This window comes from Peromyscus eremicus, chromosome 4, assembly GCF_949786415.1.
Source record: "Peromyscus eremicus chromosome 4, PerEre_H2_v1, whole genome shotgun sequence".
NCBI classification, from domain to species: Eukaryota; Metazoa; Chordata; class Mammalia; order Rodentia; family Cricetidae; genus Peromyscus; species Peromyscus eremicus.
In genome coordinates this window covers 12,608,951-12,629,440 of record NC_081419.1, presented here as the reverse complement: position 1 = coordinate 12,629,440, position 20,490 = coordinate 12,608,951, and the positions used below count along the sequence as shown (strand labels likewise).

The following is a 20,490-nucleotide window of genomic DNA, read 5'->3' as shown; positions in this document are numbered from 1 at the left end:
GTAGCATTGCATCACAGGAATTACTTGGGCAATTTACTTTTGAGAAAGCATTCTGTGGCTGTTTGGTGTGGTCAGGACTAGAGCATGGTTGAGCAGGAGGCTGCTCTGTTTCTGTGGAAAGGAAAAGAAGGCCTGGATGACAGAGCAATGATAGGGAAGAGAAGGCAACACCAAGCTAGCAGTGTCAAAGACATGGAGTCAGCAGGACTTCCTGTGAGCAAGGAAAGTTGTGGGTAGTTGCTGGGCAGGTGGGCACAGGTTATTTTAGCCAGGATAAAGCATTAAGGAAGAACATGATGGGAGATAAGACACCCTGTGTTTGGCTTGGGTGTCTGTGAAGTCACAGTCGCATGTAGGTCATAAGATCTGGAAGCTGAACCTCCAGAGTTAGGTTAATCACTGCCAAGCATCCTCTCTCTGCTAGAAGCCCAGGATGTACAGTCTAATTGGCCATAGCTCTTTCTTACTTTTCTGTACTACTCCCACTCCCCCAAGCAGCCTTTGCTTCTTCACAGCTCCTGAGTGCGAGTGCCCGCTGTCAGGAAAAGTCTCCCAGATGATGGACGACTAGCTCCTTTTCTCTTCTCAATACTGAATCAAGTTTATGGTGCTTACTCCTCATCAGGCTGTTATCAAACACAGAGGTGGACAAATGTGATTTAAAGCAGATTGTAGCACCAGCTGGGGACTGCTCCCAGCCCTAATCAACACCCTTTCACTCCCTGGAAAAGATGCTTTGAGTTAGATGGACTTTAATGGGCACTTTTGACTAGTTCTTAGGCTCAGGAAACATAGACTTTTTGCTCCTTATTACAGGAGAATGCCAATGATAGTAATACTATAAATGTATAATGATCAACAGGATTTGTTGTACCAATTTTCATCATTGTTTTACTTACATTACTGTTGAGTATTTGCTGCCATCCTTTGAGACTTAGATATAATAAGTACCTTGAATTTCAGAGAGATGAAAATTCAGTACTACAAAGCTAGAAAAAATGGAGCTAAGATTCCTACATAGGTCTGTTGTGCTCTTAAGCCAGAGCTCTCCACCATTACTTTATACCAGATTCTTAGAAGGAGTGACTTTCTGGAATGTACCCTGGAGCTGTAATCTGACTTGTATGTGGATGTGAGGGTGACAGTTCCTTAAAGACTGTAGCTGATGAGCTGCTCAGGAGGGTACATTTAGATGAATGGGAAAGAGAGCTGTTCCTCTCTGCCCCTTAATAGCGTATAACTTATATAGTGTCAGCTTCAATTGCTGACTGAATGGTCCAGTGGTTTGGGAGATCCTGGCAGGAATGTTTTCCTTGTCCTAGAATGTTTGTGTGATAGGAACTTAAGAGAAGAATGGGTGTGTTTGTCCAACTTTATGGCTTTGAATGTTGATAATTTGTAGACAGGGAATACAGGGGTGTCAGAACTGTGGAGTGGGCAGATGTGGAGGAGGAATGGCTGGAGGAGAAAGCAGGCCTGTAGAACAGAGACCAGCTTTGTTTATCAAAGGGTGGGATGTGGGTGTGGAGGAAAGCTTTTCAGCTAAGCTGTGGAGACTGAGTGGGGACCACTGCCAAGGGACTATGATGGCTGCTTTTTGTAAGATATTTGGAGAAGGGGTGTGCTATCCCCAAAAGAAAGGTCAGAGCTTGGGCATATGTACAGGCCTAAGCACTTGAGAGCTCCTTTGTGTCCCCCAGGCCAAGACAGCCAGGAGCAGATTTGGTGCTGCCAGGTCAAGGTCTGGATGATAGCCACACACCTGCAGGTCCTGCCATGCCATAGTGAGCTCTGGGGCAAGGGGCTGCTGATTAAGGGACTGAGTATTATTTGTGCTTGCTGCACTGCTCAACCACCAGACAGATGTCAGCACTATTCTCCCTGCCTTATTTGTTATACTCCACCTCAGCTTATCCCCGCCCTACTCCTCCAAGCAGATACTACAGGGAATTGTCATTGAGGCCCTTTCTTTCTCAACAACTTAAGTAGCCAGCAAGTACTTTTATGAGGAGTGGTCTTCACCCCTAGGCACGCTGCTTCCTCCAAGACTCATCATGCAAGCGGCACAGAAGTACCCAGCACCTCCTAGGGCCAGGCCCCAGAATGAGCTGCTGTGGGAACACAAAGCTCTTAAGGTTTCACATGTTAGCATGTGGCAGACTTTTTCAGGTAGTACTTAAGAATTTGACAGGGTAGGTAGTACAGCCCTGGGAAAGCCCCTATGCTTGGAATTCAAAAGCCCTACCTCTTTCTTACGGTGTAACTTTGAGAGAGTCACCTCTTTCTGCTTCCTCATCCTAATAAAGAGGTATATGGTTCATCTCCCAAGTTGTCAGGAAAATAATGCCCGTGAAAGGCCCTTTATGTCAGGAGCACAGTCAGTGGCCACTGTGAGCCTTGCCACACATGAACAAAGGAGATTTTAATTAGTAACTTTTTTTTTAATTAGGAGGATAAAGATATGTATATATATAAAATACTAAAAAGTGCCCAGCACTCAACATGGGGTAGAATGGTTGGTAGGGGTGTTAAACAAACTCAATATGAATTTGTCTATTAGTCTGGGAAATATTAATAAAGTCATAAAAAGCCATTGGGTTAGAACAATGAGGAACTTGAATTAGCCATCACAGCTCACAGGAGCTCACACGGCTAACTAAGGGGCTCGTTACTTAAAACATGTTCTACCTCCAGAGTTCTCGTTTTCTAGCCCTAAGATAGAAATTGTGGCCAGATTTGAGTTCTTTCTGCTGGGGCTCAGCTTCCTAAACTATGTATCACAACCATGAACGACACTGTGTAACTGAAGTGAAGAGTGGCAGTACTAAAAGATTTCTAAACTTCAACAAGCAAACATTAATTCAAAATCAAACACCCTGTGGTGTCTACAGTGTCTTCTTGGGAATCTGTGGTGTCTCGGCAGCACTTGGCCGTGTTGATCAGAGCTTCTGTGCCACCTTGGTTTTGGAAGCTCACTTGAATTGTGCATGCCCTCATACCATACATGCCTGAGGTACCTCACTCAGGTCCCATGTCACTGCAGTTTTTGCTGTTATGGAGACATGATGGTTTACTTATGGGAAGCAAACAAAAACTTTGGGTACCATTAATCCTCATTATTTTAAGTGTCAAATTACATATTTTTGGATTATATCAAGTTTTATTTTAGCCAGATGTAGTGGTACATGTCTTGAAACTTTAGCATTTGGGAGATAGAGTCAGGAGAATTGAAAGCTATCTCAACTGCATGGTGAGTTCAAAGCCAGCTTGGGCTACATGAGACCCTATTTTTAAAGAAACAAAGTTTGCTGTTTGAGTTTCTGCCTTGAATTTAATTTCAAAAAAATTGTTGAATGAATTTGACTTGGGATTAGGACAGAATTTTCAACAATTTCTGAAATAACCCTGCCATTTCATACTAAACCATTGATGGTTATAAGATCAAAATATCAATTAAGCTAGATGTGGTGGAACACTCATTTAATCCTGCACTCAGGAGGCAGAAACAATCAGATCTCTGAGTTTGAGACCAGCCTGTTTAATTTAGTGAGTTCTAGGCCAGCTAGGGCTATATGGTGAGACTTTGACTCAAAATAAACAAATAAATAAATAAATAGCTCTGATAAAAACTTTGCTGTATATTCTACAGTGTCAAATACTCGGATGCCACTTAATTCTTCATGGAAAAATAACAAGCATATCCATCTCATTAGTCTGCAAATTTGATTTTATCTTTTGTAAATGGTAAAATTACATGCCAAAGAATCTGGGACTGGGGAGATGACTTAGTAGGTAAATCCTTGCTATGCAAGAATGAGAACTCCCAAGTTCAGGTACCTACACCCATGTAAAAATCTGGGAATGTCTGTAACTACAGCACTGAATGGGAGCAGAGACAGGCAGATCCTCAGAGCTTGCTAGCCAGCCAGTCTAGCCAAAGTGGTGAGGTTCAAATTCAATTAGTGACTGTTATCCCCAAAGATAAGGTGAAATAGTGAAAAACACCCAGTGTCAACCTCTGCTGCTTTATATACCCCTTATACACAGACAAGAACATGTGCACATACACACATGCCACATACACCAACACATAAAAAGAGTAGAAATAAGATGAATTTCACTGTGGTTTATTATTAATGTTAGATTTTTATACCTATTTTATTACCTTTGTACCTGGGGTCATGTAAGAATTCATCAGGTAAAAAGAAGTTAATGTAAATAGTTGAAGAAGCCTGTCTGTTTTGCCTAAGTAGACCACCTTAGACACTGGAAGAGCCTCGGGAAGCTAGTTCAGGCTCCAGGTTCTCATCCCACCACCAACTAGCTGTGTGTTGGTGAGCCAGTCTCCTCTCCGTGTTGAACCTGAGTTTCTTGTCTTATGTTGATAGTGATTGTTTCACCTAGCTGATAGGGTTGAGAATGAACAGAAGGTGCCCAGCACAAAGGCTCCTGTGGTGTAAAGACTCAGCAAGTGTTTCCTCCTCCCTCCCCCTCCCTCCCCCCCCAACTGAAGTCAGGGATACCAGTAAGATTATTTTATTGTATATAATCTTAGCCTTGCTAGAAACAGTGAACCTAAACAAATATAACTGAAGCGTTTTCCACACTGTGGCTGAGGCTCTCATAGTGTCACCATGGCAGCTGTCATTGATACTGCAGACTGCATCTCCACAAAAGCTGAATCTTAATATTGTCGCATTCTTCTTGGTTTCTACCCCAGATCTCCTTTGGCTCTTAGCATAAGCAGGCAAACATTTTGCAGAGGGAGATCTCAAAGCTTACAGGGATCCAATAACCTTCCTAGACTCTTAGAGCTGTGTGTGGTGCAGTTGGATTTGAACCTGGTTTTACTTGACTCCAGGACCCTGGAAACAGTTGCATAATCTACACTGGCTGCCCAGCAGAGCATGGATTTCCCTGTGGTTTCCATTTCCTCCAAGTGGAGTTTCCTTCCCATCGTAGATAATCTCTGTCTGCCTTCCTGGCCTTTGCTGGTATCGTTACCCTAGGTAAAAACCTGTATCTGTTCCCCAGATTTAGTGATGAAGGGATGGAGGTGATTGAGCGGCTCATCTACCTATATCACAAGTTCCATCAGCTAAAGGTCAGCAATGAGGAATATGCTTGCATGAAAGCAATTAACTTCCTGAATCAAGGTGAGTAAGTGGTGGGGTGAGGGCAGTGAGGGCAGCAGCTTGTTTTATGTATTTATTTTTGTCAGTAAGCACTTGCCCTTCTGTGTCACATGCACACAACTCCCCATCCTCCCACCCCCAGGACTGTCACAGACTCTGTGTCACCATGTGACCATCAGTCTTGGAAGGCCTACGCTCCCCCTTGTCATCACCCTGCTCGTCTACAGTGTAAGGAAGGCTTTGGATTTTTTTTCTCTTGAAATCTAAATGCCACAATCTCTATAACTCACAGAGGAAGGAAGAGGATTCCCTTTGTTTAGTCAGTTTTAATGCATTTAAACACAGACACCAAGGACAGAACATGCGTCATTTAAAATATGTACCAAGTTTACCAGCAACTGAAGAAGAGCAGGGTGACTGATGAAACTGTTGGAGATAAGGCCGTGGTTGACAGGCTGGCAGCTGCTCTGATGCTCCAGGGAAGAGTGGTGGTACACACTAGTGGTGGTCTAGTTGGTTTATAGTTACTTTGCCAACAAGTAGCACATGGTAGTTGCTGGTAATCAGTCTGTGAAGGAAAATGGGTGTTTTTGTTTGTTTGTTTGTTCGTTTGTTTGTTTATTTGTTTTTTTATCAAAAGTAGCATATGAATGTCCCATTCCCAGAGTGGGCCTGCATAATTTTATTCCCTGTAGCTTTGAAAGCACTGTCTTACTAAGTTCTGTTTTCCAGTCCAGAGACTTGATCCGGCCTTCCTTTTTACCACTACTCCCCACTCTACCCTCCAGTACTGGGTAGGCCTCTTACTCCTGTCTGTATACTGTCATGCATTTATCAGGTGACCTACATACCTTCTCTAGCCAAGCCCTGTACCATATATTAAAGACATTGTCAGGGGTGGGTCGGGGGAGGAGAAAAAAAAAAACAGACCAGCCCCCAGGTCCCTAAAGAATGTACACTCTGATAGCACTCAAACATGAATTGTACTGCATGTGGGGAAGATGAGTAGCAAATTCTTAGAGGAGAAATGTGTACTGGACCTCAAAGGCTGGGTTACATACTGTATGCTTTATTCATCTCCTGTACTTTAGATAGAGACATACATACATACATACATACATACATACATATATACATACATACATACATACATACATACATACATACAATCAAAATAGAATAGTAAAAACACAGAGACACTGGAGATGGCACATGTCAGGTTCCTAAATTTGTAGATATCACCAATGTTTCTGATAACCTCCACTTCAATGATACTGTGAAGTATTATTGGGTAAAGAGTTAGCCACTTGTTCCACATTCACTGGTGCCTGTTTTGTGCCACCACACACTGTATTAAGACCTTGATGTTGGGGTTGGAGAGATGGCTCAGCGGTTAAGAGAACTGTCTGCTCTTCCAGAGGACCTGGGTTCAATTCCCAACACCCACATGGCAGCTCACAACTGTTTATAACTCCATTTCCAGGGTATCTGACACCTTCACACCAATGCATGTAAAAATAAATTAAAAAAAAAAAAGACCTTGATATGATGTTGAGATACCCAGCTTAGCACTTAGGGCTCAGACAAAGGACTGTCCTTTGCCTATCACTTCTTTTCTATCTTATTTTTTTTTTACCTTATCCAGATCTTAGTTTCTCCACATCAGAGGAGAAAAGATCTCTGTTATAACTGTGTTTAATAACTTCTCATTTTAAAAAAAAATCTGGTGTTTACTGTCTTATTCCCTGTGTGATTTTTGTTTTGTTTTGTTTTGTTTTTTTCACAGACATCAGGGGTCTGACCAGTGCCTCACAGCTGGAACAATTGAATAAGCGGTATTGGTACATTTGTCAGGATTTTACTGAATATAAATATACACACCAACCAAACCGCTTTCCTGATCTTATGATGTGCTTGCCAGAGATCCGATACATTGCAGGTAATATTCTGAGTCCAGGCTTCCAACACTTCCTTGCTTCTCCAAGCTTGTGAAGGGGTTGAGACTAGCAGGGTTCACAGGATGCTCATTCCAGGCCCATCACCAGCTGCAGAAGGAGTTACTACTCTTACCCTCAGAAAAGCTCTATTGGAATAGGAAGTTTGTGTTTTCTTTTAGAAAAGAGAAACTGGCATGTCCCAAGTACCTGTTGTGTACAGGTGTTCTGTGCATGAGGAAAGCAAGCTCAGAGTCTCCACTTCATGTCCTGAACTGTATGCTTTTAGATAATGAATTTTATATGCGAATTATATATCAATTTAAAAAACTTTGTCTCATAGGATTGCACATACTCTTTCCAGGGCCATATAAAGTGGCACCTTTAAGCTCCTGTGTTTCGAAAGGAATTTTGTGTCTGTCTTGAGCCCTCTGCTAAGCTCCTGACTGTTAGGTCTGTTTCAGTGTGTAACCTTGGCTCCTTATTGTTCTTTACTTCACATAGTGAGGATTCTTGTTTTTGATGTCCAGCACCCATTGGGGTAATGGTTAGACTGGGATTGTTTCTGTAAAATTCAGCAATACAATTTTTGAAGGAAAACATGTATAATCAGACTTTGTTTTCTGCCACCAGCCCTAAATAATGACATGGAGATTTAATAATAATTATGAAAGCTCATCCTTAGCTTAGGCTTGTCCTGCTAGCTTTTATAATTTAAATTAACCCATTTATATTAATCTACATTTTGCCTCAAGGCTGTTTATCTTTCTTTCATTCTGTATGTCTGACTCCCTCCATGTCTCATTGGCATCTCCTTTGCACCTCATTATCTTCTCCTACTTTCCCTCTCTGTCTGTAAGTCCTGCCTATACCTCCTACCTAGCTATTGGCCATTCAGCTCTCTATTAAACCAATCACAGCAATATGTCTTCACACAATGTATAAATCTCCCACAACAAATGTCAGTCTTTTTTTCTCTATTTCTTGAGCCACAGAGCAGTCTAGCAGATATGAGCTGGACCTGGCAGCAGTGTTTCCAATCACCTGGAAAGCTTTTGGGAAAAAAAAAGGTTTTTTTGTTTTTTTGGGTTTTGGTTTTTGGTTTTTGGTTTTTTTGGGGGTTTTTTTGTTTGTTTGTTTGTTTGTTTGTTTGGGTTTTTTTTTTTTTTTTTTTTTTTTTTTTTTTTTTTTTTTTTTTTTTTGTTCTCATCTCCAGACATTCTACTTCATTGGTATGGGGTAAAACCCAGGCATCAGTATTTTCTTAATGCCCTCCAGGTGATTCTAAGGTACTGTTAGGGAGAACTACATAGGTGTTTCACTTACACTGTTTGTATGCTTAATGCTCTGAGAAGTCATCAGTGAAAAAAAAAAACCTGTCAAACTCTTATCTCCAGACATTTCAAATTTATTTGCCCCTGTAACTCTTCCCTTTACTTCCCAAGTACTTTCATTAATCAGTTATTCTGTTTTGAAGAGCAGTGTTTTATAGAATGCTAGAGAGTTGGCAGGAAGCAAGTTTCCTATAGTATTTTAGCTACAAAGAGCTAAGTAGGACTCCGTCTCCATTTCAGATCCTCAGCTGTAAAATGGGGTAAAAGGCAATCACAAAAACATTATGAGTTTGAGACAATGCTTTGAACTGGCTGGCATAGAACAAGTGTAGCAGATGGAAGAGTGAGCCTAGACACCCTGACATTATCTAACCTGTGCTGTACTCCTGATACTTGTCTTGCCCTTGTCCTGCACCAAGGGGATCCAGCAGCCTGAGAATAGACCAGACAGGCTTCCCTAGTAGCCACTGCTAATTCCTCTCTTCCCTTTACCTAGGAAAGATGGTGAACGTGCCCCTGGAGCAGCTGCCCCTCCTCTTTAAGGTGGTGCTGCATTCCTGCAAGACAAGTGCAGTGAAGGAGTGACCTGTCCCCTGCACTGCTTCAGGTGCTCGCAGTGCCTTGGGTGGGCGGGGACAGGCTCCAGAGGAAAGAGCCAGAGAGACCAAGATGGAGACTGTGGAGCAGCTACCTCCATCACAAGAAGAATTTGTTTGTTTGTCTGTTTTTAACCTCATTTTTCTATATATTTATTTCACGACAGAGTTGAATGTATGGCCTTCAACATGATGCACATGCTTTTGTGTGAATGCAGCAGATGCATTTCCTTGCAGTTTACAGAATGTGAAGATGTTTAATGTTACCGTGTTGTCATTGTTTAGAGATAGTTCTTTTGTATTTTGAGGGAAAGGGTGGGATGGACTAGACGACTATTTCCATAATGTTGACAAAGACAACTACCTCAATGGAAACCGGGTTATGACCATCCCTACCTTTTCCACAATTCCTCAGCAGACGTACACTTGTCTGTTAGAGAACAAACTGCCTTTTTATAGCCACAGACTTACTAAGTAAAAGAGTATGCCAAAAGAGCAAAATGGTATAGGGAGATTTACTAAAGAGGTGGGTAGGATGTTTGAGAGGCAATTTTTATTTTAATCCTCAATGTTTGATGAGGATTAACCATCACCTCATCCCACAAGCCTAAAGGGCAGAAACTCCTGCTCCTCCCTTCTGCTGCATCTCTCCCACCCCACACACTGTTGTCTTTTGAATGCTGCTGTCAATTTTTCATCCAGGCAGAGTCCTAACAATAAATCAGTCTATAGGACTTGCCTCCCAGCTAACCTGGGGCTCACAGCTACCTAGTTTCCTGACCCAGATCTACCAAGGCCTACCTTCTTCAGACTCCATCCCTCCCTGCTATGAATTTGACTCCTTGTCCTTTAGAAAGGTGACAGAAAAATGCCCTGTTCTGGATCTGATGCCATTTCTGATTTATTCTCCTTTAACTTGTTTCTCTCAAAGGGTAGAGGGATGAAGGCCAACCTACTGAAAGAATAGACTTCTTTGGAAGCCCCTATTCTCTCCCCACCTTATCCTCAGAACCAAACCTTGAACTTGTTTTGTTTTTGTATTTTGTTGTTGTCGTTTTGTTTTTTGTTTGTTTGTTTTGTTTTGAGACAGAGTTTCTCTGGGTAGCCCTGGCTGTCCTGGAACTCACTCTGTAGACCAGGCTGGCCTTAAACTCACAGAGATCCACCTGCTTCTACCTCCCAAGTGCTGAGATTAAGGGTGTACACCACCACTGCTCTGCTAAAACTGCCATTTTTAAACAGTAGAAAGAACCAGAGACTTGGTTCCTAAATTTTGTTGTAAGCTCTCCTATTATTTCCAAAATGAGATCAGTTTACCAGGGCTCTACAACAGAAAGCCAAGACCCAGCTATTCCTTCAACTAACATCAGTGGTCTGGTCTACCAAGGCTTGGAGGGATGGAGCCAGAAGTACCGGGAAGGGAAAGGGGCTTTAAACTACCTCATGTGTCTAAGGGCTTGCCTGCTGCCTCTACAGATGCAGCCTGGAGCCGTTGTGATTTACTGCCTGCCCCACCTAGTTCTAAGAAGAGTTCTTGCCCTCCAGAATTTGGTTAGGACTATACCAAGTTTGTCTTAGAGTTGTTTCAGGGGCTTTTCTTTTCTTTGCCCACACCAGGCCTTCCTACAGCAGTACCCCAGGCAGGTGCTCCACTGGCTGCATCTCTTGGCTGGCCTGCCACACCCACAGTATCTCCTTGAGCCTTTGTGTTCAGGAACTGTTTACCCCAACGAAGCCTGGTTCACATAGGAGGCCACCACATCCTGTGCATCCTAGGTAGTCTTCACTAGAGCTTTTCTCTCTAGTAAAATGTTACGGGTACCACAAAGTGACACTTAATGTCCCTTGATGTCCAAAGTTCAGAGCATTATTTCTCAGTCTTATTCCCCAGCTGCTCTGAGAAAGAAAGAAAAAAAGAGATGTGTTCCTCAGGAAAGTTCCAGACGGAATATTTTTCACATGTTGGTGGGAAGATATTTGTGTGTTGATGTGTATATTTGTTTCTAAGTTCACAATATTTGTCTTGTTTGCCTCAAATTTTGTATTTAACCAACCAGATCACATTCTTTGGCTCCAGGTCAGAGTCTCAGCTGTGTTCCTCAAGGTGAGAATCAGAGAGACCTCTCAGAGACATCACCTATGTACGGCAGCTTTCTTTTGCTTAGACTTCCATTTGTCAAATTGCTAGTTTTTGAAATTTCTTTTCAAATTAGCATCTTACCTGGTGTGTTGAATGTCAAAGCTCTGATGAGGCAAGAACATGTCTCTTCAATAATGAAGTATTAAACAGAGCAAGGTGTTAATTTGTAGAGTGGGGGAAAGGTTCTGCAAGTTGCCATTGTACAAATCCATTTTTACAAATGTTTGCAACAGATTCCACAGAACAAAGAGCCCATTCATTGCCAAGAGCCCTGCAGAATCTCTGTGCCAAGTGGCTGTGTGTTCTGAGCTGGAGCCTGACCTGTGGACTGCCTTTAATGTCTTCTGCACCCAGTCCTTTTATGACATGGGCTTCTTTTAAACAGGGTAAAGTGACTATGCTGCATTGCAAACTCAGGTATTATGAGGAGAAGGTAGGAGTGTAGCTAGCAGCGTGGAGACATTAGGTCAGCCACTAGATGTATTTGTGATTTTGGTTTGAAGGACACAGAGAAAGGTTGGAGGGGGAGGTTTGGTGTGCTTGTTTTTTTGCCTTTTTTTTTTTTCCCCCATAATGTTTGGTTAACAGGCAGCCTTTTTGCTAGTGGAAGAAGGAAAAATTTGTGCACATTATTTCTCATTCCTCTCTCTCCTGTCCTCTCTGATCCTGGCCACTAAAAGTACTCACTTTGAGTGAGAATTCTTCACCATAAAAAATATAGCCCCAAAAGCCATGTTGAAAAGGAGAATCCACCTCCTTGCACTATGCCAAAACATACAGGCTTCCCTTTCCTTTTCTTGTATGTGTTCTTGACTCAAGGTAAAAGTTTGGATTCTTGGAGGGAGCTTTGTAATTCATGTTCTCTGGCTCCCTTTGTAGACCTTTAGTGACCTTTGCAGGGTTTGGTGGTCTCACCCCTAAGTTTGAAGAAATTCCCTACAACTCATCTCAAAGCACTCCGCCTGGCTCAGGACACCCTGACCCCAGAGCCAACCTACAGCTGAAGAGGGCAGTCAGGAACCTCCCTGTCCTGATCGTAGAACCAGGAGGGTAGGAGAACATAGAGGCATCACCCAAAGTTGTCCGCTCCACATGTATCAGCCTACCTCTGACCTGCCCCACTATTCAGGGAAGTACATGCTGCCATGGTCTGAGCCAGCTGTCTAGTCTGCTGCCCTGCACCTCTCTTGTTTGTTCTTGACTTCCTGAATAATGGGACAGATAGGCAGCAGGCAGTTTCTTAAGTTGTGGCCAAGGTTAGCCAAAGTAAAGGGGCCCTGGCCTCCCATAGGGCAGAAAGCTGAGTAGACGTTCTGTGTCTCTGCCTTTGTAACACTATTCTTCGTGGTTTTTCCTTGTTACTTTTTTTTTTTATTGCAGCTGTTTTTAAGAAATTTAGTCTTTCAGACCAGCCCTTCTATTAAACTTTGTTTTTTTTTTCTTTATTGCTTTTCTAAAGTTTAGAAAGAAAGAAAACCCACTAACTGACTCCCCCACCTTGATCCATGGGAATACCCACACACCCCTCTGCTGTTGGTCCTCCTCCCTTTTCCTCATGCCCAGTGTCCATGAAGTAGTGTTTTATCTATGTCTTAGGATGAAAAACGGCAGTCATCCCACCAGGTGCTGGAAACTGGTCAGCCTTGAAGCAGGCACTTCTGGGGCCACAGCTCAGGGATGTGTATTTAATTAAAGGGTCCCCAGAAAGCCCTTTCTTGGCTGCCACATGTAACACCTTCCCTAGACTAGAGAGTCAAACCCTGACCATTTCCTCAGAGGGCGAAGCTACAGTCCACTGAGCTGGAAGCAAGCTGCCTCTTTGGTTAGGTCTGGCCTTCCTCAAGACTTCTGATCATCCTACACATGAGTCTCTATGGTGCTCATGGGAAGCCTGGCCCTTCTGCCCAGGACAAGTCCTCTTCTCAGACTGTAGCCCTAAATAGACCCCAGCTTGCTTGGGTATCAGTTGTAGGCTTACATGGAAGTGTGAGAAAGGCCAGGGCCTGCTCCAAACCCAAGAAAAATGTGCTACTGGTGGAGGCTAATTTCCTAAACCCTGAAGCCAGCCCTGTCAGCCAAAGGGCTCTCTTGCTTTTGGGTGACCTTTTTCTTAGCTAAAATATAATAGGTGATAATGTTTTTGACTCAAATTTCCATTAAAAAAAAACAAACAAAAAAAAACAAAAAACAAAAAAAACTACCTCATGAGTGACATCCTGGTCGATTCCTCTCTGAGGATTCCTGTGGGAAAAGAATACTGTAGCTCCCGAGCTGTTTACATGTTTCTGTCGGGAACGAAACCCTGGACTGTTGGTGTTTTTGTCTGTGTTGCCATCCCAGGCCTGTGATAGGGGTTTGTAGCTGCATTGTAATGTCTGGGCAGTGTCTGGGGAGTTCTTTCCACTTGCCCAGCTAGGGACAAGCCACCCCTGGAAGAGACCTTCCTACGCTCCATGGTTTGGATTTCAGGGGCTCTGATGGCAAGTGATGAGCCTGCCTTAGGCTACCTCCCAGTCCTCCCACAGTCCTGTGTAGGAATCAAGTGAATAGGATGTCTCTGAGCCCTTGTTCCCAAAGGGCCGGCCAAGGGCTGCCTGCCAGCCTGGCTCCATCAACCCTGCATGACCAAATGATAGTTGGCGGGCTCTGCAGGCTACTCAGGCCCTCTGCTACCTCCCACACTTGCCTTCTGGCAAGGGGTGGGCCCTGTTCTGTGAATTGACTACCTGTGAAAATGTGACCAATTAGTGTGAAATGCATGTTTAGCAAGCATTAGGTACTGTATTTGAACCAATAAATGTGAATCCTCTGCACATGCCATCTGTCTGTGAAGCTTATCTGGGACTCGGGGGAGGAATGGCCGGGTGTCCTGAGACATGGACTCCTGCTCATAGCCAGCACCACCCATCTCTGTTGCTGAGAGCCTGGCAAGGAATGGTCTGCTCCAGAATTTCAGGAGCCAGTGAGTGCCTGCTGTCTGCCGGGCACTGTGTTGCTTTTTCACAAACCTAGACCACCTTGAGTTTGAAGGACCATTGTCTCATTTTGTAAATGAAGAAACTAAGGTTGAGAATGGTGAAAAGACTTGCACAAGGTTCCCGGCCAGAAAAAAGGCACAACTAGGGGATAGCGTGGTGGAGATACACAGACCTGTGAAGTACTGCAAGGAGAGTGTTGTAACTTGGGATGGGGACAGGTAGTAAGAACCTAAAGGAGGGGCTTCCCTGATGAGAATGGTTCTGAAAGTCACCAAGATGAGAACTACACATCACTGCAGCTTGTTCCAAGATCCTATAAAACAAAAGAACATGAGGAAGAAATTTGGGGAAGCCATTGGGCCCTGGAGCGCCACTGGAAGGAGTTCGGAGTTGGGGAGAAGTCTACCTGCTGAGTCTCAGCTGTGTCAGAGGCAGCAGTGTGCTGCATGATGGTGGCCTGCCTTGCCTACTCGGTGATCTAGCATGTTAATACCCGACTCTCCAGAATACCAATAAGGCTTCTTTATAAGTTATGTAGGATGTGAGCAATAGTGACTGAAAAGTCAAGGGACCTGGCCAGAGGCAACACAGAAAGTCTTGAACCTAGATCTACCGGTTCCAAAGTTCAGCCATCTTGTAATCTTGCTCACACACTCAGGCAGGGTGACGGCTGTAAAGACAGAGGGAGACTCCTCAGTGGCAAGATAAAGGCCAGAGGAGTCTCCTCAGTCTATTAATTTGTTCTGCGTGAAACAGGGACACCCAGCTGTCTTCTATGCTCCATGCCCAGCATAAGGTGCCAAAGAGCCCTTGAGGCTTGAAAGAGGTGATTTGAAACAAAGAGAGCAGAAAGAGGTAATGGGGTGTCTTCAAGAGGGAACAGATAGAAACAGGCGCAGGAAGGGTATGCACTGGCTGCCTAGTGACTGCCACACCCTATGGCCACCTGTGCCGTACCCTGTCATCCCTTTTGCTCTGAAGCACACAGGCTCAGGGAAGTTTTGCCACTTGCCTAAGATGACACATGAGCAAGCAGTAGAATTAGCTTTTGAATCCAGGTCTGTCTGATACCAAGGTTACAAGAGCTTCCTCCCTGCTCCTTCAGCAGTTCTGAGCACAAATGGAGTTTGTAACAAAGCTTAGGAACAGACGGCCTTTGGTTGAACCTTTCACTATTCAAAAACAAACCAACCAATGAAAGATTAATCCTGTAAACTGTATATAAAGGCCAAACCTAATCATACTGAAAAGCACTGACATCCCCAAGGCTCTTGGGGTCCCACGGAACATAGGCACTCATGAAGGCTCTGTCAAAAAAGAAACTGTGGCCAGAAACAGAAGAAATGCCACGTTCTTTATTTTCCTCCCAGATTCCCAAACTTCCTTTGCATAGACAAGGCTGTGGAAAGTCTTAGCATTTAGCCCAACCAGGTTGTACCAAAATTACCTAATCATCGGATTTGCTTATTTTTTCCTATGGAAGTTCTGTTGAGTCAGCATTCCATGGGATAAAATTTAGAACAGTGCTCTCCAAATATCTAAGTGGCTTCTTAAGTGATGGTGAACTGTGAGCTTCCTGGGGTGTGAGGTAACAGTCTAGGAAGAAGGAAGAATGGAGGGGTATAGCTCAGTGTGATACCCCAAGTTCAGTTTCAGCACCAAAATAATAATTGACATAGAAATAGACTGTAGTGACATCCATGAGGTCACTTACTCCCCAGAGCAACCCAGTAAGGTATGTACTATGGTAATCCCATTTTACAAATAGGAAAACTGAAGCCCAAAGAGGGTAAATAATTTGCATAGGTGACCTAACTAGGGAGTGCTCCTGAGTGCATAGAAATGAGTGCTGGGTGCCTATTGGAAGTATGTCCACTGAGCTTACCAGGCTGAAGGTGAGGATGTCTCTGTGTAACCAGCAGTGGGAGCTGGCTGCTCCAGGTTCCATCAGTGAAGCCATAAACATCCAGAAATGATGGTACCTGTGCCTCAGTTTAGGAATGATAGTGGCTAGCTCTAAGGGCTTACTGAAGTCCATCCGTACAAGGAGGCTGTTTGCTGAAGCTGCAGCCCCCTCCACCTCAGCAGCAGAGGCCCAGCAAAGCCAGGAGCCTCCTCTCTGCTTGGCCTGGCCTTGGCCTGGCTGCCCATCAGGAGTTTGGGTGCGGTGACAATCAGCCTGCCAGCTCCTGTGGCAAAAGTGCCCAACTGCCAGACCCAGGGCTCCTAGAGACTTTGTTCCCTTGGCAACAAGTCTCACCATGGAGACCACAGCCCCATCCTTGCCCTCCTTGCAAGCTCCCTCTCCACAAGCCTTCCCTGCTCTGCACCCAGTCCTTAAGAGCATGTAGGTATAGTGGAGTACAGTAAGGAAGGGCACAGCCAACATGAGCAACCCAATTCTGAGCATCCACTTTATGCCTGAGAAGGCTCTGGTGGCCACACCACCGTCTCATTTTGGCTGAAAGCCAGGCAGGCACCAGACCAAAGTTTCAAAGCTGATCAGTGCAGGAGCTGAAACTTGCATCCAAGGCTGTGTTTTTTCTCACTGTGGCCACAATAGCCTTGGGCCACAGTCTAGCTAGGACTGGATAGCTGGGTAGATACACACACACACACACACACACACACACACACACACACACACACATACACACACACGCATACACACACAGACCCTACTGGCAGCACAAACCATTGCTGCAGCCCTTTGAGGTCCGGGCTGGATCCAACGTCAATGGAAGAGTTGCACTATTTTAAGCCAGGACTGGAGGGCCCCATGTGGGCACAGGGAGGGTGGCCTCAGGCCCTTGGCTAGCTTCCCGGAAGTCACCACGGCCTCCCTCCTCTCCCCCAGCAGCTTTCAGAGGCAGTCACTTCCCTACAAACAGGAAGGAGGTCCTCAGGCCAAGACCTCCAGCCCCAGTTTCCTCCCCTTCCCCCCACCCCAGTCTTCTCTACTACATGGGGGAGCTCACCAGATCCTGGTTTGTGTACCTACTGGGGATGGCTCCCTAGGTGGGTGAAAGGGGGCCTTAATGTTTACTGCTCCAGTCACCCCACTGCTCCAGGACAGGCTTCCCTTTTCCGAGGCCCTTGGTCCCCTCACCACAGTCTGACTTTTCATGTACTTTCCCACTGAGAATAGTCACTGAGTCAGAAGAGCAGAGGTGTCCCCAGATTTGGTATCATTCAAGGACCCTGGAGAAAAAGCAAAAACATATTAGAACACTGAAAGTAACAAACAAATTGGGACAATCCAAGAGAAAGATACGGGAATAAACAGATTGATCAAGACAGAGACAAGCAGAGAAAGCCAAGAGATACCAACAGTGACTGTCGGAGGCTAGGTCTGAGAGAAGGGCATAGCCCAGTGGCAGCTCTGACTATCCCCCAAGCACAGGCCTAGTCTCAGAGCTGTGGGGGGCCTACCGGCTGCAGAACTCGAGAGGAATGTGGGGAGCAAGGCTGGGTCACCTTTTGAGGGCCAAGCGTGTGTGCTCTGAGATAAGCTGCCCCAGGAAGGGGCCACAGCTGCACTGCACGCTCCAGGAGCATGGCAGAGAGGCCCAGAGGACCAAGGCTGAAGGTTCAGCACCACCAGACACCCAGCACCTGCCCCTTCCTGGAGGGGCTCCACCAGGCTTCATTCTAGAAGGTCCCAGGTCCCTCTGGCCCTTGCCTTCCTTGGAGGGCATGCAGCTTCTAAGTGAATATGTTGGGAATAGCACCAGCCACCAAGAGGCACTTACCTGGCTGCTCCAGTTCTGGCTGTAGTCTTGGCTCAAGTCTGGGGGTAGAAAGGAGAGATGGACACTAAGCATTATGCAGAGCAGGAGCGCCAGCAGGTTGGGACACGCAGAAGTATGAAGGTGGACAGTTCTGAAATGAACCCCAAGTTGTCCCCATGTGGTTCTATACTGGGGTGTGTGTGTGTGTGTGTGTGTGTGTGTGTGTGTGTGTGTGTGTATCTGCATGTGTGTGTCTACATGCTACCTCCAATGTGTGGGGGTTGGGTTGCAGTAGTGTACACATCTTCATGTTGTCAGTCTCCAGACACTACCTCCACGAGTCTCTGGCTCTCTGTCTAGAGCAGTAGCCCCCTGGAAACACCCAGTCTTTTCCACCCTCACCAGGTGGTCCAGCCTGGTGAGCCACAGGAGGAGGAAAAGCCAGCAGGTCTAGAGGAGGCCCCCAGCCCCCCTCCCCATGATGCAGCTGAGGCTCCCGCTGGCCACGGCCTTGACCCAGCACTATGGACTTCTCTGACATTGGCATCGGATCTGAACATCTGGCAGCAGGCTGATAAGGGGTGCAGCGGAAACAGCCTCCACTGCAGCCTCCTGCTGCCAGCAGGCCCGCCCCCTACACTGCCCGGAATGGGGTCTTCACAGCTAGTTCCTTCTGCCCCCAGCTCCCTGGGCCCCTTGGCCTATAGTCCAGTCTCTGCCTCGATCTCTCTATCTCTCTCCTCTCCCTTCCTCTCTTTCTCCCTCCTTCTCCCTTCTTGCACATTTCATTCTCTATCCCTCTTGAAGTTCACTCATCCCTCCCCTCCATCTATGGGTCTTCCTTACCATCAGTAGGTCTCTCAATACCCCCTCATCTTCTTTTCTAGCTGTTTCTCCCCACTGTCCCTCAGTCACAACTGTCCTCCTCCCCTCCCTTCCAGTGTCTGGGTCTCTGCTTCTTTTGTCCTTTCTTCTACCTCCAGGAAACAAGCTTGGCACTTCGGGAAAGTCCCTACTCAGGAGTGAGCCTCTAAGCTTTGTTTGCATTGGGGAGGCAGCACTGAATCAGGGCTATGGCTCTGCTTCCTTGCAATAGGACTGGCCTGGACCCCTAGCATTGCAGCTGAGCTCACACAGGAATGCAGGCTGCCCAGGGCACAGCAGATGGAGTGTAGGCTATGCCTTAGCTCTCTGCTTTCCCACTGCTAAGCTGTCTGTGCTTAAGTAACTTTAGAGGGTTGCCTCCTGAGCCAAGTCCTGAATGTTGCTCACTGGTAATGAGATAAAGATACTCTCTACCCTTCTCCCAGAATGGTAGCAAGTGTTTGAGACTAAGCCTAGGTGTGTAATGGTTCACAAGGACATAGTGCTATCCCCATGCTCACAACCCCAGCTCCTTCCTGCTCTGTGAAGGGGTGGAGCACCTCTGTGAGTTAGGGTCAATGGGCCAGCACAGGAGGCAGTCCTGAGAAATGGGTCTATCATATTCAAGGTTACTAGGGAATGAGGAACACCCAGCTTACATGTTAGTGACAGCTAACACCTAGAGAGGAGACAACACAAGAAGCTAGAGCCCTAGCCCCTCAAACAAGCGTGTGGGGGCCTTCTGTAAGAACAAGAACAGTGTTGAGGACCCAGAGATAAATCAAGCCATTGAGGGTTCCCCCTAGCTGAGGTGAGTCACCCTATCACAGAAAGGCAAGCAATGTTGACAGCAATGTTGCAATGTCAGACTCAACAAGCAAAGGGCCTCTAAGGACAGAGCAGCCAGACCTCCAGCAGGTCTTTTGTGTGTATGTTGCTGACACTTATTGAGCACACATGGCATCCTAAGCAGACACTAGCTAAGTTACATGTTTCATACCCATTATAAAGGGAGAACATGAGGCCCTGAAGAGACGGAAACAGGCTACACAGCGGGAGAGGGGCCAAACTGGAATAGAACCCAGAGTCAGATCTCAAGGACTTGCCAGGACACCACAGCTAAGCTGGCTGGTGATTTCCAAAGCACCATGGTGCTAAAAGACACCATTTACCCTGTTTAAGAAGGCAGGCTCAGGGGTTGGGGATTTAGCTCAGTGGTAGAGCACTTGGCTAGCAAGCGCAAGGCCCCGAGTTCAGTCCTTAGCCCTGAAACAAAATAAAAAAAAAAAATTAAAAAAAAAAAAGAAGGCAGGCTCTGCTGAGCGTAGTGGCCTTTAATCCCAGCACTCAAGGGACAAGTGAATCTGTGTGTCCCAAGCCAGTCTGGTCTATTTGGAGAATTCCAGCCAGCCAGGGCAACACAGTAAAATCTCTCAAAAATAATAAATATACAAAATATTTTTTAAAAAAGAGGGCAGACTTGGCACTTCTGAAGCCCTGGGTTTGAACTCCAGCACCACAGACACACCAGGAGATGTAGAACCTACTTCTTGAAGTCTCCCATCAAAAAGAGTTCAAAGAACCAGGATTTTGTTGTGACATGTTGATGAAATGATATTTTCTAGCATATTTCTTTACTAAACTCAGAGGATAAGCAGCATGGATTCAAAATGAGAACATTTGCAGGAAAGTCAGAAAAGCAGAGTCAGGCATGGCAGCTTACACCTATAATTCCTGCAATCAAGGCTGATGCAGGAGAATTGCCACCAGGAGATTAG

General features: G+C 45.5%; 1 protein-coding gene across 2 annotated transcripts in view; it reads left to right on the top strand.

Annotated features, from left to right (window-relative positions):
* The window catches only part of Nr6a1 (nuclear receptor subfamily 6 group A member 1), a 201,271-nt gene extending 192,079 nt beyond the window's left edge, over positions 1 to 9,192 (top strand). For both annotated transcript variants that reach the window (XM_059260225.1, XM_059260224.1), the window contains exons 9-11: positions 5,035 to 5,156; positions 6,922 to 7,074; positions 8,900 to 9,192. In XM_059260225.1, coding sequence (XP_059116208.1) covers positions 5,035 to 5,156; positions 6,922 to 7,074; positions 8,900 to 8,988 — 364 coding nt within the window. In that variant the 3' untranslated portion in view covers positions 8,989 to 9,192. The remainder of the gene's footprint in view (positions 1 to 5,034; positions 5,157 to 6,921; positions 7,075 to 8,899) is intronic.
* The last annotated feature ends 11,298 nt before the right edge of the window (positions 9,193 to 20,490 follow it).